The sequence below is a fragment of the Eptesicus fuscus genome, chromosome 13, assembly GCF_027574615.1.
Source record: "Eptesicus fuscus isolate TK198812 chromosome 13, DD_ASM_mEF_20220401, whole genome shotgun sequence".
NCBI classification, from domain to species: domain Eukaryota; kingdom Metazoa; phylum Chordata; class Mammalia; order Chiroptera; family Vespertilionidae; genus Eptesicus; species Eptesicus fuscus.
Genome location: NC_072485.1, coordinates 40,608,798 through 40,635,474, shown reverse-complemented (window position 1 = coordinate 40,635,474; position 26,677 = coordinate 40,608,798). Strand labels below are relative to the sequence as shown.

Genomic DNA, 26,677 nt, shown 5'->3' with positions numbered 1-26,677 from the left:
TGAGTCCGCAGGTCGATGCTCTATCCACTGAGCCAAACTGGTGAGGGCTAATGGTAGACTTTTATAAGTCACGGCTGCATGCCACAAATTCTAGGGCAATCTATAATAATAAAAGCGTAATATGCTAATTAGACCAGACGTCCTTCCAGACGAAGCAGGGCTGCGAGGACCGAGGCAAGCCACCGCGGCTGCGAGGGCACAGCCCCTTGCACAAATTTCATGCATTGGGCCTCTAGTCATTAAATAAAAAAGGAAAAATGTGTAACTTCCCAATTTTAATAAAGCAATTAATATGGAATGATTTTTAAAAGACTGCGAATTCAAATACACAAGGAAAGAAAGAAATAACCAGGGGGAAAAGCATATTAAGACAGATTTAGCCCTGGCCAGTTTTGCTCAGCGGTTGAGCATCAACCCAGGAGCCAAGAGGTTGCCAGTTCGATTCCTGCCTGGGTTGCACTCTATTCCTAGTAGGGATGCCAATCAATGATGCTCCTCTCACATGGATGTTTCTATCTCTCTCTCCCTCTCCTTTCCTCTCTCTCTCTCTCTAAAAATAAATAAAAGCATAAAGAGGACATTTATTTTATTTATTTTTAAAAAATATTTTTATTGATTCCAGAAAGGAAGGGAGAAAGAGAAATAGAAACATCAATGCGGCGAGAGAATCATTGAATGACTGCCTCCTGCTTGCCCCACACTGGGGATCAAGCCTGCAACCTGGGCATGTACCCTGACCAGGAATCGAACTGTGACTTCCTGGTTCATAGGTCAACGCTCAACCACTGAGCCACTCTGGCTGCGCAACATATTTATTTTAAATCCAAATATGGCCATGTGTTGTATAACCATGTTTTGGTCAAAGAAGCCTGCATGTAGGTCATTGGTCCCTGAAGATTCTAAGGGAGCTGAAAAATTCCTATCTCCTAATGACATTGTAAGTGCCCTAATGTAGTAGCATGACATTACTCAAGAACTAAAAAACTAATTCTCATCTTACTCTCTTAACTGTAAGTTACATGTATTGAAAATTTTGTCATATAAATTACAAAAGCCCACTACTGGAAGATACCCAAGAAACAATCTTATCTAACATATTTAATTGATTTACTTTCCAGAGGTGATTAGTTTTTTTATTCTTTTTGTTTGAGGAACACCTAAGTATCCTGTACTTTCTGCAAATATTTCACCTACACAAAACTTATCAAGGAAAGGTAGTGTAGTTTACTGTTTTAGTACTGGAGTCTAGAACCAGATGGTTGAGCTGAAATCCCAACTTGACCACTTACTAACTATATCCAACTGGGACAAGTTATTTAACCTCTCTGTGCCTCAATTTCCTCATAGTAAAATGGGAATAACAATAATACCTATCTTAAGGAATCCTTTTATCTTTTTACTTAGAAATAATTTTAAGCTCACAGAAAAGTTACAAAAATAGTACAGATAATTCCACTATAAAGACTATAAAATTAAGTGCTGCAATGCTATTAACTAAACTATAGAATTTATTTGGGTTGCACCAGCTTTTCTACTAATTCCATTTTTCTGGTCCCAAGATCCAACCCAGGGTCCCACATTGCTTTAGTTGTCATGCCTCCTTAGTCTCCTCTCATATCTAACATTTCCTGTCTCTCCTTGCTTTCATGGCCTTGACACTTGAAAAATACAGGTCAATTGTTTTGTATAATGTTCCTCAATTTATATTTGTCAGTTTTCTCACTAGATTCAGGTCATGCATTTTTGGCATGATTACCACAGAACTGATGTCTCTCTTGGGTGCATCTTTAACAGGAAAAACGTCTTAATCCTTGTAATGTTAACCTTCATCACTTGGTTACAGTGATCTCCACAGTTTCTCTACCATAAGCTTACTGTTTTTTATTTATCATTTTATGTATTATTATATACTAATGGTCCGGTGCACGAAATTCATGCATGGGGGGGTGGGGTGTGTCCCTCAGCCCAGCCTGCACCCTCTCCAATCTGGGACCCCTCGAGGGATGTCCGACTGCCCCTACCAGGATCAGGCCTAAACGGGCAGTCGGACATCCCTCTCACAATCCAGGACTGCTGGCTCCCAACTGCTTGCCTGCCTGCCTTCCTGATTGCCCCTAACCGCTTCTGCCTGCCAGCCTGATCACCCCCTAACCACTCCCCTGCCAGCCTGATTGATGCCTAACTGCTCCCCTGCCAGCCTGTTTGCCCCTAACTGCCCTCCCCTGCAGGCCTGGCCACCCCTAACTGCCCTCCCCTGCAGGCCTGGTCACCCCTAACTGCTCTCCCCTGTAGGCCTGGTCCCCCCCAACTGCTCTCCCCTGCAGGCCTGGGTCCCCCCAAACTGCCCTTCCCTGCAGGCCTGGTTGTCCCCAACTTCCCTCCTCTGCTGGCCTGGTCACCCCTAACTGCCCTCCCCTGCAGGCCTGGTCCCTCCCAACTACCCTCCCCTGCTAGCCTGATTGCCTACAACTGCCCTCCCTTGCAGGCCTGGTCCCTCTCCTGCTGGCCATCTTGTGTCCACATGGGGGCAGCCATCTTGTGTGTTGTAGTGATGGTCAATTTGCATATTACTTTTATTAGATAGGACTAGAAGCCTGGTGCACAAAATTCGTGCACGGGGGGGGGGGGGTGGTGTCCCCTCAGCCCAGCCTGCACCCTCTCCAATCTGGGACATCCCTCTCACAATCTGGGACCGCTGGCTCCTAACTGCTCACCTGCCTACCTGCCTGGTCGCCCCTAACTGCTCCCCCTGCCAGCCTGATCACCCCTAACCGCCTCTGCCTGCCAGCCTGGTGGCGCCTAACTGCCACCCCCCCCCCCACCGGCCTGGTCACCCCCAACTGCCCCCACCAGCCTGGTTGCCCCTAACTGCACCCCCCTGCTGGCCTGGTCGCCCACAACTGGCCCCCCCCCCTGCCGGTCTGGTCACCCCCAACTCCCCCCACTCAGCCAGCCTGGTCGCCCCTCACTGCCCCCCCTCTGCCGGCCTAGTTGCCCCTCACTGCCCCCCCTGCTGGCCTGTTTGTCCCCAACTGCCCCCCCTGCCAGCCTGGTCACCCCCAACTGCCCCCTCTGCTGGCATGGTCACCCCATGCAGCCTACTGTTCGGTCATTTGGTTGCCCCTCACTAACCGCCCTGCCAGCCTGGTCGCCCCACGCTGCCTGCTGTTCAGTCTTTACTGTGAGGGGGTCCTGAAGTCACAGTTCGATTCCAGGGGGTCCTGACCAATTTGCATATTACCCTTTTATTAGTATAGATTTTTATTACTTACTGTGTAAATAATATCTTGAAGAGATACTTTGTGCTGTATCTTCCCAAACTCTTGTTCACTAATTTTAACATTCATCAAATGGATCTTGACCTTGCCCACAGTAATTATTACTATGGTATTCCCATGGGAATGCCTCTGTACCACTTCACCACACAACCATTCTTGTCAATGAGGAACTTGGTGAAGTTCCATTTGATGGCATTTCACAGGATGCCCCTCCTCTTGGGCTGGACTTTCATCACTTCCACAGAGGGTGGGCCTCATCTCAGTTCACACAGATCTTGCTATACATATCAAATGGGAGGGAACTCTTTGATCTCAGCATTAGTCCCTGGCTCCTGCCTCCCAAACTAGTTACAAGGGAAAGCCAGGATCAGTAAGGCGCCCTCAGCTTATCAGGTGTACAGGTCAACAAGCTGAGTAAAATTTACATCTGTTTTATCTGTTTTGCCTCATTGTGAGGCCACATTGGTGACATTGCACAGGAAGCCCCTGTACTTGCCAAGGCGGCCCGTCAATGTTCTTTACTGAGAACTCGTGCATTGACTGAGCACAGTGCCAGTAGTCACGACAAGAGCACCTGGCAAGAGCACCACACAGAAGCACTGGCATCAGGAGGTGGCACAGGTGGCTCTCCAGGCTCATTTTGTATTTTCCCTGCCCTAGCCCTGAAATCAACCACTTCTCCAAGAAGCTCATAGAGTTAGTTTTAAGGATTAAATTAGTTAGGCCTGATAAGTAATAAGCAATCAAATGTCAGTTGATATTATTATTATGTATGCAAACAAATATACTGTCAGGAAGCCACAAAACATAGATTTACTCACATAATTTGGTAATCTTGACTATTCAAAAAAATTCAGTTGGACAGGAAATATACATTGTTGTCAGAAGTGTATGGAGTTTTATATTTGGCTGCAAAGGGATATTAAGCACTGTACTTGTTTGCTAGGACTGCTATAATAAAGTACCACAAACTGAATGGTTTAAACAACAGAAATTTATTGTCTCACAGTTCTGGAAGCTACAAATCCAAAATCAAGGTGTTGGCAGAGTTAGTTCCTTCTGAGGGCTCTGAGGAAAATCTGTTCCCCAGCTTCTGGTGGTTTGCAGCAAATCCTTGGCATTTCTTGGTGTATAGAAACATCACCCTCATCTTTGCCTTAATCTTCATATGGCATTCTCTCTATTTACATGTGTTTAAATCTCCCCTTTTTATAAGGACACCAGTCATACTGTATAGGGGCCACCCTACCCTAGAATGACCTCATCTTAACCAATTGCATCTGATACTAGAGGTTAAACTTCAAAATATGAACTTGAGAAGGATACAACTCAATCCATAACAAAGCATAATGTAAAAATCCTGAAAAACAAAAATAAATCATCACAATATTTAGAATATCAATCAGCTTGAGGAAGAAATAACTATTTAGATTGTTTTACATAAAGAACTACAATTATTGCAGAGATTTTGAAAACAAAAGTACAATATTTTAGAGAAGAGTTCAACTGAAGAATTTTGAGAATACAAAGGAATGTTTTATTTAAAACTAAATGTACTCAGTCTTTTTGTAAAGAGGAACCACTTTCAATTTCTGGAAGTTTTGTGAGATTAAATAGGTAGGACTACATGAGAGGGTTCTGACAGTAAATCCCTCGGTGGAGCTTACAGAGGATCATCTATACAGTCCATACTATATGGGAAGGGGGAAGATTCTTCTCATTTTACATATGAGGAAACTGAGACACAGAGAGATTAAAGTGAACTTTTTAAAATTTATACATAATTTATAAGGTGGTAGACCAAAGACCATAGTTCAGTTTTCCTAACTCCTGCTCCAGGACTTTTCCCATATCACATTAACAATATTAATTTCACAGGCCAAAGGAAAGAAATATTCCATATTAAATAACAATAAACAAAAGTTTACAAATAAGTAGTAACTTCAGTAGTCATGTTTTTTTCCTATTTATTTAATGTATGATGATACTTCTGTCACCTTCTTAAAGAAGAAAGACTATTATTCCAGATTCCTAATGACTGTACAGTCATTATTTTATGGTCACCTATATGAAAGGCATTATGATAGACATCAAGGACAGAGATCCAAAAGATCTCAGAGTGGATTTTGTGCAGCCTTAAATACTACACATCAAATATCTTTAGTCCAGAGGTAGCCTAAAATCTGTCTAAATCTATGAGGCATCACATTCTCTATTTCTCTATTATAATCAACTTCATTCACCTGGATTATATAAATAATTTTAGGTGCCTATGCATAAATTTCTAAAGGGATAGCCTTCAGTTTTAAGAGAATGGTTAAGGACAGATAAAGGATTAACTAGCCACATGAGGCTACTGAAATTAAAATGAAATAAAATTTAGAAATCAGTTCCTCAGTCACCCTAAGTCATCACCATTTTAAACAGCACAAATATAGAATAGTTCCACCACTACAGAAAGTTCAATTGGATAGCAATGATCTAGAGATCCTGAAATATTAAATCTCAAAAACATATCAAAGAAAATATTCCAAAAATAAAGGCTTCTGTGGGTAACTATATTCATGAATGTTAACAATATACCAATAGGTCCTCATCTTTTAGCAGTCATACCAAAATATTTGCAATGACAATGTATATGGGATTGCTTCAACCCACTTTAGTGTGTGGGAGGGTGGGGAGTGTATGTGCTATAGATGAAACCCATCCTAAGTTGATAATCATTGAAGCTAAGTAACAGTTTATGGGAGTTCATTATACTATTCTCTGTATTTCCTGATATGTTAAAATTTCCCGTAATAGGTTAAAATAATATTTTAAGAACCCAGAAACATATTTGGTTCAATCACAAATTCACTTTTCAATGATGTCATTTATACTTATTGCCTACTTCTGAATCTTTCTTGACTCTCCAAAACTCTACTGAAACCATTTAAAAATTATTGATTAGTTCTCGCTCTAGCCGGTATGGCTGTTGGTTTGAGTATCGTCCCATACACCAAAGGGTGGTGGGTTTGATTCCCGGCCAGAGCACATACCAGTTTTCAGGTTCAATCCAGTTAGGGCATGTGTAGGAGACAACTGATAGATTTTTATCACATTGATGTCTTTCTCTCTCTCTCATTCTATCTTTCCCTTCCTCTCTCTAAAATCAATTAAAAATAAATAAAAATTATTAGTTTTTGATAAATCCAATGACCTTTACGGAGTCATTATTTTCCTCAACTTGAACCAGTCAGACCAGATACTTAGTATAGCAAACCTCTCTCCTCCTAGGTTTTTAGTTTTGTTTTATTCTGTTTTTCCTTTAAATTGTTTCTTTTATATGTATTTGTTATTGTGAGCAACATCAAGGCCTTTCTGAAACTAAGTAGGGTAAAAATCATAAACCATTTACTCATTCAAAAATATTTAGTGAACTCCAAGCACTGTGAAATGTACTTAAAATACAGCAGTGAATAAGAAATTCATGAACATTACATTTATGGAACTTACAGACCAAATGGACAACAGAAATTTTAATAGACAAATAATTACAACTATATTAAAGGGTGCTAGAAGAAGTACACAGTACTGAGAGTATAAAGAATTCTGGGAATCTAAACCACTCTGAGGAAGTCAGCAAAGGCTTCTTTGAAGAAGTAATTTCAAGCTGAAACCTAAAGGATGAGCTGGAGAGATTGCCTTTTGACTAAGATCAAGTGTGGGATAAGCTGGAGTTAACCAGGCAAAGGGAGTATGTAACAAGGTGGAGATTAGTGAAGAGCTACAAAAATGGGGGAAAAAAGGCCAGTATGGCTGAAAAAGAGAGATATGGTAGGAGATGTGTTCAAGATAACAATGGGAAGATGGAAATGAGCCATATAATATAGTATGGTCCATGTAGATCCTTTGGAAAGATTTCAGACTTATTCCAAGAATGATTTTTAAAAATTACAAAGGTGGGGTTGTTTTATTTTAGTTAAAAAAAATTTTAACTGCATATATCATAAAATTTACCATTTCAACAATTTTTTTAAAATATATTTTTATTGATTTTAGAGAGGAAGGGAGAAGGATAGAGAGATAGAAACATCAATGATGAGAGAGAATCATTGATCGGCTGCCTCCTACACCCCCCCCACTGGAGATCGAGCCTGTAATCCAGGCATGTGCCCCTGGCCGGAATCGAACCTGGGACCCTTCAGTCCGCAGGCCGACGCTCCATCCACTGAGCCAAACCGGCTAGGGCTCAACAATTTTAAGTGTGCAATTCAGTGGCATTAAGTACATTAACACTGTGTTGTTGTTTTTTGTTGTTAATCCTCACCTGAGGATATTTTTTCCATTGATTTTTAGAGAATGGAAGGGAAGAGGAGAGAGAAAGAGAGAGAAACATTGATGTGAGAGTCTGCAACTGAGGTACTCACCCTTGACTGGAATCAAACCCGAGACGCTTCAGTCTGAGGGCCAACTCCCTAACCACTAGCAAACCAGCTGGGGCCACACTGTTTTTGTTTTAAGAAAGTTACTCTGATTTATATTTTTATAAAGTCCACTCTGATATCAATGTAGAGAATGGATTAAAGGGGAGGTTCAAGAATAGAGGCTGGAAGGTACAGAGAAAGCAACTGAAAAGATTTATATCTACTTTATTGCTCCTTGCTATTCTATGAGCAAGAATAGAGATTATATCTGAAGTTTTAACAGCTATATGCCCTGAAATGGATATATGACCTATAAAATTCTATGATTCTTAGAGTGGAAGCTTTAAAAAGCAAAGACATGTGTTTTTTATAGCATGTAACACCTTAATGAAGTCTGTATGGGGTGTTTGGGCAAGGTTTTATGCAATCTCACAATAGCAGGACAGGATAACCAGGTAGCTCAGTTGGTTAGAGTGTTGTCCCCATATGTCAAGGTTTCAGGTTCCATCCCCAGTCAGGGCACATACAAGAATCAACTAATGGCCGAAACCGGTTTGGCTCAGTGGATAGAGCGTCGGTCTGCGGACTGAAAGGTCCCAGGTTCGATTCCGGTCAAGGGCATGTACATTGGTTGCGGGCACATCCCCGGTGGGGGGTGTGCAGGAGGCAGCTGGTCGATGTTTCTCTCTCATCGATGTTTCTAGCTCTCTATCCCTCTTCCTTCCTCTCTGTGGAAAATCAATAAAATATATATTAAAAAAAAAAAAAAAAAGAATCAACTAATGAGTGCACAAATAAGTGGAACAACAAATCAATGTTTCTCTCTCTCTCTCTCTTCTCTCTCTCTCTCTTGTTCTCGCTTTGTTCCCTTTCTCTCTCAAATCAATAAATAAAAACTAAAAAAAATAAATAAAGAACCCTTTGAAATTAAGATAGCAGAAATTGCCAGGCCGGTGTGACTCAGTGGTTGAACATCAACCCATGCACCAAGAGGTCCCTGGTTTGATTCCTGGTCAGGGTACATGTCTGGGTTACAGGCTCAATCCCCAGTAGGGCTTGAAGGAGGCAGCCAATCGATGTCTCTATCCCAACTATGTTTCTATCTCTCCATCCCTCTCCCTTCCTCTTTCTCTAAAGTCAATAAAAACATATTTTTAAAAAATGATAGCAGAAATACAACTTGATAGAATGAAAAAGTTAAGAAAATCTTTTGAGAATTAAATCAGAAACATAAAGAAATGAAAAAATAGGCAAGATAAAATCAGAGCATCAATTCAGGAGGCCTAAGAAGAATTTTAGAGAGAACTGAAAATAGAGAAGAGGATATCATTCTAGTTAAGAAAATTTCCTGAAACTTAAAAATATTATTAGTTTCCAGTATGAAAGGACTAATACTTATTAATCTGTACATACAATGAAAATAGAGCCTGGCCGTTGTGGCTCAGTGGTTGAACGTCAACCTATAAACCACAATTCCATTCCTGGTCAGAGCATATGCTCGGGTTGTGAGATAGGTCCCCGGTGATGGTCGTTCAGGAGGCAGCAGATCAATGATTCTCTTTCATCATTGATGTTTCTATCTCTCTCTCTCTCCTCTCCTTTCTTCTCTGAAATCCTACCTATCCTACCTAATAAAATAGTAATATGCAAATTGACCACACCTTCGCTACGCCAAAGCCACGCCCACCAGCCAAAGCCACGCCCACCAGCCAATCAGGGTGAGTATGCAAATTACCCAACAAAGATGGCGACTAATTTGCATATGCTGAGGGAGGGAGGAGTGAAGACTGAAGACAACTTAGAAGAGGGAGGAAAAGCAGAAAGCAAGGTGGCTGCCAGAGGGAAAGCCCAGGCAGGGCGGAGTGGGCAGCAGCGGCGCACAGGTATAGGCGCAGCGGCTGCAAAGGAGAATTTGCAGAGAGAGTCTTCCTGCAAATGGGCTACTAGTTAATAATCCTACCTAATAAAAAGGTAATATGCAAATTGACCGTACCATCAACACACCCACAAGCCACGCCCACAAGCCGCACCTACCAGCCAATCAGAGCAAGTATGCAAATTAACCCAACCAAGATGGCTACAGCCACAGAGAGCAAGGTTTCCCAGGTAACAGAGCAAGCCAAGCTTTCCTCGAGCTGTTGCAGGCCTAAGCCTCCACTCAAGCTACAAAGTTTCAATTATAGAAGGTAAACAAATTCAAACAGAAATGGCGGCAGAACGGAGCTTGAGAGAGCAAGCCAGGGTTACCAGCGGCAACAGGGGAAGCAAAGCTTTCCGCACATCCTGTCCGGGCCCAGCCTCCGCTTAAGGCTACAAAGTTTCAATTACAGAAGGTGAATTAACTGCCACAGAAATGGCTGCCGGCCCCGGAGGGAGCAACAGGCTTGGCTCCACTCCAGGCTACAAAGTTTCAATTGTAGAAGGAAAATAAATTCCAGATACCAGGGCCTCCCCTTGGGTTGCCAGGGGACGTGGCTGGCCTGCAAACCACCACAGGCCCCTCGCTCAGGCCACCCCACGCCCCAAGGGAACCCCACCCTGATCTGGGACACCCTTCAGGGCAAACCAGCCAGCCCCCACCCATGCACCAGGCCTCTATCCTATCTAATAAAAGAGTAATATGCAGATTGACCATCACTCCAACACACAATATGTCTGCCCCCATGTGGACACAAGATGGCCACAAGATGGCCAGCAGGAGAGGGCAGTTGGGAGGCACCCAGCCTGCAAGGGAGGGCAGTTGAGAGGGACCAGGCTTACAAGGGAGGGCAGTTGGAGGTGATCAACCCTGCAGGAGAGGGCAGTTAGGGGTGACCAGGCCAGCAGAGGAGGGAAGTTGGGGGCAAACAGGCTGGCAGGGGAGCAGTTAAGCATCAACCAGGCTGGCAGTGGAGTGGTTAGGGGGTGACCAGGCTGGCAGGCAGAAGCAGTTAGGGGCAATTAGGAAGGCAGGCAGGCAAGCAGTTGGGAGCCAGCAGTCCTGGATTGTGAGAGGGATGTCCGACAGCCCGTTTAGGCCCGATCCCGGTAGGTCTTATATAAGGGAGAACAAGAAATTATATTCATATTTGCTTGTGTCTACATAAAGAAATCCCAAATTTACACAAGAAAACATACATAATTACTAAAGGAGAAAGGGGATGGGTTGAGAAAAATGTGGTTAAATTACTTATTAATAACAAAGTTGGAGAGGGGGAAAAAGTGGTCCAGATTAAAGCCATATGAGAAATTAGATGATGTCTCAAAGTCTCCTCCAACTAAGGAATGCTTTAATTAAAGAATTTCAACTAAAGATTCTTAAACTATTACTCATATTTATAATGTGCCTTCCCTGAAACTCCATGCTCCATCCATTATCATTTCTCTGTACCTTTTAACTCTACTTTTCAAAGTAATTGCACTCATCTCACTATATTACATTAGGAATGATATATTTCTTTCCCAATGAAATTGCTTAAGAGAAGGTTCTACCAAAACAATGACAGAATAACAGGGTTTTTTCAGTGTTGTTTTATCCTCACCCAAAGATATTTTTTCCATTGATTTTTTTTTTTAGAGAGAGAGTGGAAGAGAGGGGGGAGAAGGGAAGAGAGAGAAACATCGTGTGTAAGAGAGACACATCGGTCGGTTGCCTCCTACATGTGCCCCAACCGGGGCAGGAATCGAGCCTACAATAAAGGTATGTGCCCTTGACCAGAAATCGAACTCGAGACCCTTAGGTCAGTGGGACGGTTCTCTAACCATTAAGCGAACTGGCTATAGCAGTTTTTAGTTAACATTGTTAAATTAAAATATTTACTAAGCTCTTCTCATGTGCCAGGCACTCTTTTAAATACACTTATTAAATAATTTAATCTTTACAGTAAGTTTACATGATAGACCCTATTATCTTTATTTTTAGATTAAAACACACACACACAAAAAAAAAACTGAGCCCTGGGTGGTGCTGTTCAGTTGTTAGAGCGTCAGTCTGAGCATCAAAGGCCTCGGATTTGATTCCTGGTCAGGGCACATACAAAAATCAACAAATGAATGCATGAATAAGTGGAACAACAAATCAATGTCTCTCTCTTTCTCTCAGGTCAATAAGTAACAATTAAATTAATCACATAAGCAGAGTTCTTTAGAGGCCTCAATAATTTGTAAGTGCATAACTCATCTTAAAAAAAGTTTAAGTTCACTGATCTAGCCAATCTAAATTGTTCAGTATTCCTAGTCTCTCATAGTAAAATAATGTTTTTAAGTCAAAAGAACTGATGTAGCCCTGGCCAGTGTGGCTCAGTTGGTTGAGCGTCATCCCCATACACTGAAAGGTTGCAGACTCGATTCCCAGTCAGGATACATACCTAGGTTGCCCATTCCCAGTCAGGGTACTTACAAGAGGCAACCAGTCAATGTTTCCCTCTCACATCGATGTCTCTCTCTCTCTCTCCCTTCCTCTCTCTAAAATCAAGATTTTTAAAGAATGTTTAAAGAATTATTTTTAAAAAAGAAATAGAAATGATGTTAAAAAAATTTTTTTAAATACCATGAAAAATAAGCAGTACTAGGCCAGGTATGTGCTTTTTCCTGATATCACATTTCCTAATTTGTAACCTACAATATTTGTTTGTAGTAATATCTTCTACAGTAAACCAAAATGACATTCCTAAAAGTACCTCTGCATTTCAAGACAATAGCGACAGGTAGTAAAAAAGGGATTCCTCAAAGAAACTTCAGATTCAAATTATGTATTTCAACATTCCTTTATTAAACCATGTACACTACTTAAATATAAAGAAACCATAAGAGTTTATAGGAAGACTACCAAGATTGATGTCATTTATTCAAACTAGGCTTCATGTACTGAAACAATGTATCGTCATACAGAGCATAAGACCTTAAATTTTTGATAATATAAATAAAACAGTCTACTACCTAAGTTCAAATCAGTTCCCTGAACATGTCTTAATGTCATTTGACATACTATTAGGTGCTATACTAATAGCAAATAATTTAGCAATAGCTTTAACAAAATAAAACTAATTTTGCTCAACTCAAAAAAAAGTGTGAAATCCTGGCCAGTCTTCCTTTTTTTTTTTTTTAGTGAAATGGTGAGAACAATAAATTACTGGGTTCCCTGCTCCAGCTAAGCATCTGTAGTATCCCTGAATACAATCAAATAATGTAAATATAAAATGTTATTGTTAAACCATTAATTATAGAAGGAAAAAATGTAGGTCTCTCCATAGCAAAGATTAATATAAGCTATAGCTTTGGTTACTTTTAGATTCAACCATTCATTCACCAAATATTTCAAGTAGAAAATGAGCCTGGCACTGGGGATACGATGAAAAAAAAAAAAAAAAAAGTTTTTAATTGTCATGGATGGGGCTTGCTTGCATTCTGTCTGCTATGGGAAATAAGACAAAAACAAATACATAAAAAAATAAAATTATAGCCGAAACCGGTTTGGCTCAGTGGATAGAGCGTCGGCCTGCGGACTCAAGGGTCCCAGGTTCGATTCCGGTCAGGGGCATGTACCTTGGTTGCGGGCACATCCCCAGTAGGGGTTGTGCAGGAGGCCGCTGATCGATGTCTCTCTATCATCGATGTTTCTAACTCTCTATCCCTCTCTCTTCCTCTCTGTAAAAAATCAATAAAATATATTTAAAAAATAAATAATAAAATAAAATAAAATAAAATTATAAATGTGGTAAATGCTATTAAGGAAACGAACAAAGCTTTACCACAGTTTAGTCTCTGAAAGCTGAATTGTGGAATTCTAAAACCTAAAGATAAATAATTCATGAAGAGTTACATCAAGATGACATGGATTCTACAGATCTTTGCTAATGTACAAAAAAATTACAGACATTGCCCATAAAAACAAAGATCAATCTCTCATTGTCAAAGCTATTGGATGGCATTACTTAGAAATATAGTAACCTCAAAAGACATTAACCTCACAGTTACATAGAGTTTAAAATAAAAAGCATATAAACAATCCTAAATAAAAATTCTACAAGGAGCTTAAGAAGACAGGACAACTAATTATGTTATCCAGAAATTAATGCTGAAACAAACAAAAAAAAAAGACAAAAACTAAGGAAATCTGAATAAACTACAGGCTTTAGTTAATAATGTATTAATACTCGTTTATTAATTGTAAGAAATGTACCATACTAATGTAAGATAATAGTGAAAACTGGGTGGGGCTATATGGAAACCCTCTGCATGATCATTTCAATTTTTCTATAAACCTAAAACTGTTCTGGCCCTGGCTGGGTAGTTCAGTTGGTTAGAGCATTATCCAATACACCAAGGTTGTAGGTTCAATTCCTAGTCAGGGCATATACAAGAATCAACCAAAGAATGCATAAATAAGTAGAATAACAAATCAATGTCTCTCTGACTCTGTCTATCTGTGTCTGTCTCCCTCCCTGTCACCACCGTGCCTCCTTTCCTCTCCCTCTCCCTCTAAAATCAATCAATCAATCAATTAAAAAAAGAAACAAGATTATACTTACTTCAGGAAAAGTCATAAGCAAAGAGAAGACTACATTTTTCCTTGGTAAGTGGAGGAGAGAAAATATGTTGAAAAGGAGAAAAATAATTTCTCAGGTCCAACTGGAAGCAATTTTGCAACTAATACTAACCTAGTTAGTGTTAGTATACATAATTAAAGTTCTGAACTTGTATCAGTTATCTTCTTTCCAACCAAAAGATAAATGTTTTCTATAACCTAACCTTTCTATAAGACAGCTAGCGGGTAACTCGATGTTGGAAGAGTTGGGAGAAACTAATCTCTCAATGAGTGAATTCTAAAGATGACCATGAAAAGTGTAAGAAAAAACAAAAGGATTATAATCTCTAAATTGCCAAGTATCAAGTTTGCATAATACAGCATAAAATTGGAATTACCACAGGAAGTAATTGTAGAGACAACCATCACACTATTAGGATCCCGTATCTAATACAAACTACAGCGACAGCACAAGGCTGACCAGGTAAATGAGATAACAGTTTCGCTTATCAGATACTATGGAATATTAAGCATAAAAGAGTCATTTAGCTGAAGAGATAGTACATATTAAATCTAATTTAAAAAACTAAATGATGAATCAATTCCTACTCCAACACTCTCTTAACCCCAAAAGAAATCCTTCAAACAAAGATGTTCGTTATTCTCAAACCTTCTCTCACAGGAATCGTAAATATATGATGGGAAAATACTCAAGAAGAAATGGAATAATTAACATTTTCCTCAGTAATTCCTGTTTGCACCACCATGAGGAGAATCAGACACTGCTTCAGAGAAAAAGGAGAGGCGAGATGTGAAAAATTCCAAGCAAAACGATCATGACAGAGCATCTGGCAGAAATCGGGGAAGCATCAACACTGTCAAAAGAATTGTCAGGAATGGAAGTCAAGAGAAGAAAAGGAGGTTTTCCAACAAGCCACAGCCTAACCCAAGGGGCAAAAATCGCCACTGCTGCCGCCTCTCCCCCCCCCGCCCCCCCGCGCCCCAAGTCGCTTCCAATTCAGATACACATCCTCTATAACCCAGACTAATTCCCCACCCAGGTGAAACTCTCCAAGAATTTTATACGACCCCCACCTTCCAGGAGACCCGCACTTCTCAGGGCCCAGCCTCTAGGGAAAACAACGCCCAGATCCCACCCGCCTGGCCCAAGGTTGAAGAGGGCTGGCTCCCGGTTCCCGGGAAGGGGACTTGCCAGTGTGGGCCTCACAGAGCTGAGGAGCTGGGACAAGAGCAAGGACTCAGGGTGGGGCTCAAAGAAGGGGGCTGGGTGGGTGAGACAACGGAGACAGGAGGAAGAAAGGGAAGGACGAGAGGCTGGGGCTGGGCGGAGTGGGGAGGGGACTGGGGAGGCCGGGCTGCGGGGAAAGGAGACGCCGGAATCGGGGACGAAAAGGGTCAAAATCCGACTGACGGATCGAAGCGAAAAGGAACCGGGTGGCTCAGAGGGGTCGGTGAAGCCGGGCAAGGGCTGGGGGTGGAACCCAGCGCGAAGGCGAGGCCGGCAGGGAGCCTCCGAGGACTGAAGGGCCGCACTGGGGGCGGTGCGGGGACGCTGCAGCCAGCAGCCAGGAGTGGGGGAGCCGCGCACTCACCGCTCTGCTCCCCCAGGAACACCAGCTTGAATTTCCTCAGCGGATTCCCGAAGTCTCCGCCCGTGGACATGATGGAGCTGGAGGAGCGACTGCCGCCTCAGCCCAGAGATCCTCCCGGACCGACGCGGCTCCAACCGGCTGACGGAAAGGGCGGATGCCGAGCTCTCTCGGCCCCTGCAGGGCCGGGCGGCGGAGCAAGGCTGGGGCAGGACTCCTCTTCACCGAGAGGCAACCGTCGCCGCCGCCGCCGCCGCCTCCCCGCGAAGTCGCCTAGCACCGAGCGAGGCCCGCGGCTGGGTAGGGAAGGAGGGCGGTATCGGAAGCCAGCGGTGTGCTCGGGGTTCCCAAGGCTGGCGCCCGTGTCGTTCTCAGCACCCGGCGCGGAGACTGGGCTGAGAGGCGGAGGGTGGCGGAGCCGGAGCTGCAGACGTCTGGGACCTCTGACACGCAGCGCCTCCGTTCCCACAGCAGCCGCCGCAGCCCAACCTGCTGAGTGCGCGTGCCTCTGGCGGCGCAGGGCGAGCCCGGGCACGAGCCTGCGCCCCGCCGGCCTCGGCGTGCGTACGTGCGTGCGTGCGTGCGTGCGCGCCACAGCCAGCGTCTTCCTGGTTCAGCCTGCTCTCCCGGCTCCCCCCGCGAAGCTTAGACAAGAGCCTGTTTGGTTTCGACTCAAGTCTAGAAGCCTGGAGGAGGCGGGACGGAGCCCGGAGGAAGTGGGGCGGGTGGAATAAGCGGAGGGGGCGGATACGTCACATACGTGATGAACCAATCGGAAGAGACCAAAGGCGGGACGGGCGTGAGGTGGCGGCCAGAACGCGCGCGGCCCTCGCTGGGTAGAAAGCGTCGTATCGCGGCGGCCATGCGAAGTGTGGCGCCTCGAAGCCTGAGGGCGGGGAAGTAAAGTGGGGCGGGGGCGGAATGGAGGCGGAATGGAGGCCTGCAATGTTACTGGTGTGGTCCGGGAGCCCAGATGTGGACTAGGTTCCTCTATCCCGAGCCTTCAGACCTGCCTCACAATCCTCAGTTCCGCCCTTCACCTGTGCACCGACCCTCCTTCCCTTGTTCTTTCTTATCGTAAATCATCACACGAATTCTTATTAGGTACATTCTAGGCTGATGCTCCCAGGAGTTTCATAACTACTAGAAGAAGGGGCCCCCAGTTTTGCAGATGAGGAAAGTAAAGCTGAGGAAGGAAATTACTTAACAAAATTCACAAAAAATAAGGTGGAACCCAGGTATTGTTTTTTTTCTCCCCATTGAGTCTTTGCAACCTCCTTATTGATAAGCCCATCACTTCCCTTGTCATGACCTAGCTTGGTCATCTGTTATGCGTCTTCCTCAGATGTTCACAACTCTAGGTGACTACCACATTCTACTGTGCCATCATGTAAAACAAACCCCTCATTGCACGGACAGTGACATTGAGGCCCAAGTAGTGGGGGGGAAAACACACAAAACAACTTTGCAAAAAGGTCACACAATAATTTGAGGTAGAGCCTGATTGAGCCCAAATGTGGGGAAGGGGATGGTTTAAAGATCATCCATTCCTCCTAAAGCAGGGCTTCTAAACCTGCTCAGGATGGACCTCCCTTAAATCAGACATCTGAAGCATGAGCATTTTTCTTTGGAGAGGATCCACAGTGTGCAGCAGATTTTCAAACCAGTTCATGACCCAAATATGAAGGTTAATGTCACAGCTAAGAGGAACCCACGGAAAAATGACAACTAAGTGTAATATGAATATAACTAACATGACAACTAAGCTGAATGGGATCCTCTAATAAAAAAATAACAACATACAAAAACTAAGGAAATCTGAATAAAGGGGGGCTTTAGTTAATAACAATGATCAATATTGATTCATTAGTGGTGGCAAATATATTAATGTAAGATGAAACAGCAGGGGAGAGGTATATGGGAACTTTCTGTACTATCTGCTCAATTTTTCTGTAAATCTAAAACTTAAAAAAGCAAAGCCTATTAATAAAAGATTAATAAACAAAAGATTAAGAATCATCGAATTAGAGAAATTTGTAACCACATTTCACCATACTTCAGTCACGCCTCACCACTCTATGAGACAGCATCCAAAAAAGTAATCTCTATCCTTGATGAGGACAATTAAAAACTGGTATCAAAAGTACTTCCCAAGTTGATAATAAAAAATAAGTTCCTATTTACCAAATCCAAAACATACTTACATAAATTTTCTCATTGTCTAAGGTCTATTACTTAATTACTAGTAGCTATAGGAATGACAGGATCAAACAAATGCCTTCTCAAACTAGAAATAAACTGCTGAACTATAATAAATTAAGAGGAGGAATAGAGGTTCATAAAGTATCATCTGTTCTGGCCTATGAAGACAACTGTTATATCCCCAAACTATCTTCTCTATCAACATTTACTGCTGTTCCTCTCAGCTAAGTGGCAAAAAAAAAAAAAAAATGGAACATGCACCTAAAATGAAATGGTAAAACTCAGAGTCATGCTATGAACATTTGAATTTTTTAAAATACACTTTTATTGATTTCAGAGAAGAAGGGAGAGGGAGAGAGAGATAGAAACATCAATGATAAGAGAAAATCGTTAATCGGCTGCCTCCTGCATAACCCACACTGAGGATCAAGCTTGCAACCTTGGCATGTGCTCTGACCAGGAATGGAACTATGACCTCCTTGTTCATGGGTTAACGCTCAACCACTGAGAAACACTGGCCATACTGAACATTTGATTTTTTAAAAATGATTTGCTTTTAAAAGTAGCTTGTCAGGTTTGGGAAGGCTTTCCCAACCAGTAACTCAGAACCCTGGCACACACAAAGAACAGCCAATACCAAGAGACTATTTAAAAAGAAAAGCTCTTGCAAATAAGAGTAGCTATTTTTTTCTTTCTGATGGTTACCAGGTTTTCTTTGTTTCCTGAAATTGCCTTTAAAGTAACACCTGAGGATTGAAATTATAATTACTTTGGACTTCCTCCAGAACTTTATGAATCAATTCCTCCATGCTGCTTTGGTCTCTGTAGCCTAGACAGGTGATGCTCTTCCTATTATTTTGAAGAGAATTATTTAAAACCTCAGATGTTTTAAGGTAGTATTTTGCATTGACACATATAAAGCCTCATTCCCTTCTGAAGCTACATTCATATTTACTGACTAATGTGTGTAAATCATATCTTTTGCCTTCAGAGTAAAACATGGTCTAAAAGTTACATGTTAGGCCGAAACCGGTTTGGCTCAGTGGATAGAGCGTCAGCCTGCGGACTCAAGGGTCCCAGGTTCGATTCTGGTCAAGGGCATGTACCTTGGTTTCGGGCACATCCCCAGTAGGGGGGTGTGCAAGAGGCAGCTGATTGATGTTTCTAACTCTCTATCCCTCTCTCTTCCTCTCTGTAAAAAACCAATAAAATATATTTTAAAAATAATAATAATAAAAATAAATAAATAAAAGTTACATATTAAGTGCTATGGAGTTCATCAAATGGAGAAATTACTTGGGAGAAGGAAGAATTAAAGAGGCCTTTTTCAAGGGTGCTTTCACTAACACTTTCACTTCCATAGTTTTCTACACACTGTTCTCTTTTCCCTCCCTTCTACTCCCCAATTTCTACCCATCCTTCAGGTATCATCTTTAAAAATTTTTCAAGACTTCTCTGTCTTCTCCCATCCCCAACAAGTGTAAGTATTCCTGACTGTCCTCTCATTGTACCCTATTCTTCCCCATCATTTAATTATTATCCAATAGTGGCCCGATGCACAAATGAAGATTCGTGCAAGAATGGGCCTTCGTTCCCCTAGATCAGTGATGGGCAACGTTTTGAGCTTGGTGTGTCAAACTTCACCAAAAAACTGAGCATAACTCAGGTAGTGTGTCACTATGAGGAAAAAACATTATTTCGCAAATGTTTCATCCTCAGGAGCAGCAAATGTTTCATCCTCGGCATGCGGCCGCCTCAGCGGCCGCGTGTCATCAGAAATGGCTACGTGTGTCAGTGCTGACACGCATGTCATAGGTTCGCCATCACTGCCCTAGCTGCTGGCACCGCCTTTGCTCTGGCCAGAGCAGCCTTTCCGCTCTGGCCCAGAGCCGCCTTTCTGCCTTCCCACACTGCCCAGAGGCCCAGAGCGGCTGGGGTGGTGTGGAATGCCTGCATCCCACCGCATCCCCAGCTGCTGGGAGCCTGCATATGCAAATTAACCCACCATCTTTGTTGGGTTAATTTGCATACTCACTCCTGATTGGCTGGTGGGCATCGCGAAGGTGTGGTCAATTAGAATGTTACTCTTTTATTAGGTAGATTGTCATTCTTCCCCACCTGACTGTAAGCTCCATGAGGTCAGAGCTCAGGTCCTGTATTCCCAAAATTTCAGAATACTTGCAACATAGTAAGCATGCAACAGATACTTGCTGAATAAATGAAATAAATTAGAGAGAATATTTTTAGCTTTCTACAAAGGTTTGAATGGAATTCTGGCAGGTGGAGATAGAAGGGCAAGAACATTTTGGAGAAAGAGAACATCACTTTAATGAGAGAGAACAGCTTTTTAAAACTTTTTTATTGAATTTATTGGTGTGACATTTGTTAATAAAATTACATAGGTTTCAGATGTACTGTAATATATCATCTGTATATTGTATTGTGTATTCACCACCCCAAGTGAGCAAGGACAGCTTTTGGCAGCTCCAAATTGAAAGTACCTAGAGCACTTTTCTTTTATCAATTTAAAACAAATTGTTAAGTTGAAGCCCATGAATGTGTCCAGGAAACTACCACATAGAAATCCTATCTAATAAAAGAGTAATATGCAAATTGACCATCACTCCAACATACAAGATGGCTGCCCCCATGTGGTCAAAGATGGCTGCCCCATGTGGACACAAGATGGCCGCCACAAGATGGCCAGCAGGGGAGGGCAGTTGGGAGGGAATAGGCCTACAAGGGAGGGCAGTTGGGGGCGATCAAGCCTGCAGGGGAGGGCAGTTAGGGGTGACCAGGCCGGCAGAGGAGGGAAGTTGGGGGTGACCGGGCCTGCAGGGAAGGGCAGTTAGGGGCAATCAGGCTGGCAGGGGAGTGTTTAGGGGATGATCAGGCTGGCAGGCAGAAGCAGTTAGGGGCAATCAGGAAGGCAGGCAGGCGAGCAGTTGGGAGCCAGCAGTCCTGGATTGTGAGAGGGATCCCAGATTGGAGAGGGTATAGGCTGGGCTGAGGGACACACACCCCGTGCACGAATTTCATGCACCGGGCCTCTAGTCCTATATAATAAAAGCCTAATATGCAAATAGATGGAATGGCAGAACAACCTGTGAAACAAACGGTCGCTATGACATGCACTGACCACCATGGGGCAGACGCTCAATGCAGGAGGTGCCCCCAGCCCACAGGCCCCAGGCCAACCAAGGCAGGTGCCAGTAGGGGTCCCCTGATCACCCCGCCGGTCATGGGGCCGGCAAGTGGGTGGCCCCAGGCCAGCCAAGGCGGCTGCCGCCCCCCCCCCCCCCCCGCCTCCCCCCCGTCGATCGCCCCACTGGTTGCCTCACAGATCGGCCCTGATTACCGGCTAGGCCTAGGGACCCTACCCATACACAAATTTCATGCACCCAGCCTCTAGTTGTAATATAATTACAGCTTTTCTTTCCACCCCGAGAGATAAAAAGCTTCATTTTAAAAAAAATATTTTTTTATTGATTTCAGACAGGGAGAGGGAGAAAGAGATAGAAACATCAATGATGAGAAAGAATCATTGATCAGCAGCCTCCTGCAGCACACCCCACAGGATCGAGCCCGCAACCCAGGCATATGCCCTAACCGGGAATTGAACCATGACCTCCATAGGTCAATGCTCAATCACTGAGCACCAGCCAGACGACACAAAGCTTCTTGAAAGAGGACTGAGATTTTATCATATTCCTTGTGTCAGACACTATTGGTTGTCTGTCCAAGAACAACAACAACAACAACACACAACACACACACACACACACTTCCACAACATATATTAAAAAAGACAGATACTTTCCCAGGTTCCCTTTAGTTAAGACATAGGCACCTAACTTTATCTGAACTAGTGGCAGATGAAAGAAATATCCCAGAGACTTCTAAGATAAATTTTCTTCCCCGATGAAAAAAGATAGATGAGGAAAAACTGCCATTTTTCTGCCATTGGATATGTTTATATAAAGATACTAGAGGCCCGGTGCATGAAAATTCATGCACTGGAGGGGGGGTCCCTCAGCCCGGCCTGCCCCCTCACACAGTCCAGGAGCCCTCAGGGGCGGGAGGCGACCTGGCGATCAGGGGAAGGCAACGCCCCATCACACCTTTGCTGCTGCTACTGCCAGCAGCGCAAGCCTTGGCCGGCCCTGGTTACCTGAGCCTCAGGCGACCCTGGGTGGCTGGGCAGCTGCCATCCAAGGGTTGCCTGCACCTCGGGCCAGCCCTGGGCGGCTGGGGGGCCAAGGGGACTGGGGGACTCTGGAGGCAGGCGTGCAGAGCAGCCAAGCCCATGGGCCCAGCCTTGCCACGTGCCTGCCGCCCCGGCGGGGCTGAGGGGACTGTGCGCCACCATCTTGTGGCTGTGGGCACCACCATCTTTGAGGGCATGGCAGTCAATTAGCATATTCCCTCCTTATTGGCTGTGGGTGCTGCCATCTTTGAGGGCGGGGCAGTCAATTAGCATATTCCCTCCTTATTGGCTGTGAGCACCACCATCTTTGCAACGGTGTGAGGGTCAATTAGCATATTCCCTCTTTATTAGATAGGCTATCTATAGCTCAGACATCTTGTGAATATTAACATGTAATCCTGAAGAAAAAAGCCAACCCATTGATGATGGCTAAACAGAAAGCTAAAAGATATCACTGAACCACTATGTTATCCCTAGAATTAGCCTTACTCTGGATTTCTTTTTTAGCAAAATAGAAATGTCTTTATATTTAATAATGTCTTCATAATATGTCTTTGTCATTGTTACTTGCAGTGGAAAGCATATGACAGTCTCATCTTTCAATCCCTTAAAACACCTTGCACACGCCTGGCTGGTGTGGCTCAGTTGGTCGGGTAGTCCCATGCACCAGGAGGTTGCCGTGTGCAGGAGGCAGCTGATCCATGTTGTGCTCTCACAATGATGTTCTTTCTCTCTCCCTCTCCCTTCCTCTCTCTTTAAAAATCAATAAACTATTAAGAAGAAAAAAACAACAACACCTCGCACAGTTCCTTGAACATTAGGCACTCAATACTGTGTGTGTGTGTGTGTGTGTGTGTGTGCGCGCGCGCGCGCGCACACGTGTGTTAGAATAATTCAGTAATAGTTATCAAACTGGAATTGCCTTTTTCTTTTTACTACTCCCTAAAAAAAGTATTGCTCTTGGAGAGGCAGTAAATCAATAAAAGGAGAAAAACTGTCTGGGTAAAAGTGCTGAAATGATATTGCTCATATTGGAAACAAATAATAGCTTTGGCAAGAATTCAAATTCCATCAAATGTGAAACGCTTCTAACCCACTATGCAGGTTATTATAGTCATTGATACTAAAAATAATAGTGGGTCAATATACAAAGCATAAAAATGACAAATGCTCAATAATTCAAGGTGACCAATTAAATGAGCACAAGTTAAGACAAGGTATGTTTAAGCAACTTTCATTTTTTAAAGGACTAGAAGGAAAAAAAAGAGGGGGAGTCCTCATGGCAAAAGCCATTTTCCAAATACCTTGACCTACAAGGATGTGGCATGGGAGAAGTATAAAGTTTATTTAGTCAAGGAGGAAGAGAAGGAATGGTCCTTCCTGTGATTATAGCCAATTTTTTAAATCTTTCATATAGGCAATTTATAAGCTAAGTCAGAAGATATTTTTGCTAAAGCTTGATCTACAGAATCTATTTTTTGATCATTCCATTTTGTTCTCTTCATGTGAATCATGGTTCTTGTTATGAATAATGTGATTTCTCAGAGCCTTAGATGTGGGGTGTGACTTCCAGGCTTTGAAATTGCAGTGAGGGAAGAGGTTCCTTTTTTTTATACTTGTCCAGAATGTGTAATTCCTGACACATTGCTGGAGCTCTCCTCTCCTCATACTCTAGCCCCCACAAATAATAAAGTCTCCTCTAAGAGTACAGAAGAATGAATCCCTCCACCTGCTACTAAGAGATAATCACTCTTGGAGTAGAAGAGGACAATTGCATCTACTTCTGTTTAAGTAAAGAACAGAACATCTTAGGACAGAAAAGTGAGGCCAATACTGTTTGCACCTAAATGCCAACAAACGGTACAGCCAAAATGTAACTTGCGTAAGATGCCAAGAGAAACCATCTTTTTGTGAATATTTCTTTGCATTTTTGGATAGCACAAAGTGACTAAAACTTTATTTTATATAAAAGTCAAAAGATATCAAGCCCTGGCTGGGTAGCTCAGTTTGATAGAGCATCGTCCTAATATGCCAAGGTTGCAGGTCAACCTCTAGTCAGGGCACATACAAGAAGCAAGCAATGAATGCATAAATAAATAGAACAATAAATTGATGTTTCTCTCTCTCTTCCTCTCTTTAAAAGTCAATAAATTAAAAACATTTTTAAAAAGCTATCAAAGTCATTACAGCAGTTTGTATCTGAAACTATCCAGTGAGATAAACCACATTATTCAGAAAAACTCAACAACCTTCCAGTTTTAGGATGGTAGATTAAAGATGTTTCTGCCTCCTTCCTTTTCTGAAATTGTTCCAAAACAAGAATAAAAAATAAAAAAGGAAACTCTGTCTTTGATATCTGTAACCCAGAACCATAATATTTTAAGTTTGGAGACAAAGATAGAGCAGTGGTAACTGACTACATAGAGAATAGAAAATGCTACTGAAGGGCAAGGTAAAAAGAAGCAAGCCAATCAGCCAAGCCGAACCCCAGAAAGGCGCAGGAATGTGAAGCACTGGTTACCACAAAAGTGGGGGTAAGGAAAGAGGTCAAAAACAAGGGAATTGTATCAAAGACTATATAAACAGTAGTTATAAACCTATCCCTCTCTATGGAGGCTCTGGACTTAGATAACCAAGCATAATCGAGTACGAGGGTGAGATGCTGCCAGAAGATAGGGGGATTAATCATTAAAAAAGAAAAGAGGACTCAGACAACATTGTACACTAACTAGCCCTGACATCTATAGACTGCTCCATCTAATCACAACAAAATGTGTAACAACCCAAGTGCACATGGAATATTCTCCAGAACAGACCATATCTTAGGCCATAAAACAAGGCACAGTGCATTTAAAAGGACTGATATCTTACAAAGTATGTTCTCTAGCCATAATAGAATGAAATCAGAAATCAATAACAGAAGGAAATTTGGGAAATCCACACATACATCAAAATTTAACAACACACTCCTAAAAAAAATCAAGTCAAAGAAGAAAGCACAGGGCAAATTAGATAATACTTCAAGATAAATAAAAAAATGAAACACAGCCTATCAAACTCATGGGAGATGCAGCAAAAGCAGTACTTAGAGAAAATTTTACAGCTATAGATTCCTATATTAAAAAAAAAAAAAAAGGCAGCTGAAACCGGTTTGGCTCAGTGGATAGAGCGTCGGCCTGCGGACTGAAGGGTCGTGGGTTCGATTCTGGTCAAGGGCACGTACCTTGGTTGTGGGCACATCCCCAGTGGGAGGTTTGCAGGAGGCAGCTGATCGATGTCTCTAGCTCTCTGTCTCTCTAAAATATCAATAAAATATATTTTTAAAAATAATAAAATAAATAAATAAAAAGACAGACCTTAAAACAACAGTCTAACCTTCCACCTTAAGAAACTAAAAAAAAAAAAAAAAGACAGACAAGGAAGGATATAATACTGATTATGTAACAGAATAACCAAGGAGTCTGGGCTGCCTGTCACTACTTGAGCCAATTCAGAAGAGAAACAGGGTTGAATCATATATGAGCATTTATTCCAATAATGCCGGCAGGATGGGAGAGCAGCAGGTCATCCACAAAAATCTGTTCTACCCCTCCTCATAAATCAACTGCTTATATTGGGTAGAGGGGCAAAGATTACATTGAAAAGTAAGAATTACAGGCATGGGATAGTAGGCAAGTTATGATGGTTACAGGCAATAGGGCTGGGAATAGCAAAGAACAGGTGCCTCCCGGCACCTCTGGAACCAGATTACAGGCAATAGAGGCAGGGGCGGGGGCGGGGGGAATTGCAAAGGGTAGGTGCCTCTAGGACTAGATTGTTTCAGCCACAAGGTTGTAAATCTTTCCATAATGACAGACAGCTCTCAGAAAAGGAGGATGGATTATATTCCAATGTTAGCGCCCATGTCCCAGGGCATGCAACTCTCAGCCAGGTTCGAATATGCTTTTTCTAATCAGAACAGAACCATCATGGTTAACAGAGCAGGATTAATATTTCTTATAATTATAACTAGTCCCCAATATTCTATTTCTGCCCCTAATAATTAGAACAGGAATATGTGAAATAAAGAATAGAAAACCAGCCGAAACCAGTTTGGCTCAGTGGATGGAGCGTCGGCCTGAGGACTGAAAGGTCCCAGGTTCAATTCCGGTCAAGGGCATGTATGTACCTTGGTTGCGGGCACATCCCTAGTGGTGGGTGTGTGTAGGAGGCTACTTATTGACATTTCTCTCATCGATGTTTCTAACTCTCTATCCCTCTCCCTTCCTCTCTGTAAAAAATCAATAAAATATATATTTTTTAAAAAGAATAGAAAACCATAGAGAAAATCAATGAAACCAAAAGTTAATCTTTGAAAAGATTAACAAAATCAAAAAGCCTTTGGCTAGACCAGTGGTCGGCAAACCGTGGCTCGCGAGCCACATGCGGCTCTTTGGCCCCTTGAGTGTTCTAACGCCACTTCTTCAAAA

At 42.7% G+C, this 26,677-nt stretch overlaps 1 protein-coding gene and 1 pseudogene across 2 annotated transcripts in view; both read right to left on the bottom strand.

Annotated features, from left to right (window-relative positions):
* The window catches only part of RAB6A (RAB6A, member RAS oncogene family), a 50,876-nt gene extending 34,446 nt beyond the window's left edge, over window positions 1-16,430 (bottom strand). The window contains exon 1 of one of the 2 annotated variants that reach the window (XM_008149953.3): window positions 15,803-16,430. In XM_008149953.3, the coding sequence (XP_008148175.1) occupies window positions 15,803-15,872 (70 nt within the window). In that variant the 5' untranslated portion in view covers window positions 15,873-16,430. The remainder of the gene's footprint in view (window positions 1-15,802) is intronic. The other variant, XM_008149952.3, reaches the window with a different exon arrangement.
* Window positions 3,383-3,917, bottom strand: LOC103293647 (phospholipid hydroperoxide glutathione peroxidase-like; annotated as a pseudogene).
* Window positions 16,431-26,677: the final 10,247 nt, after the last annotated feature.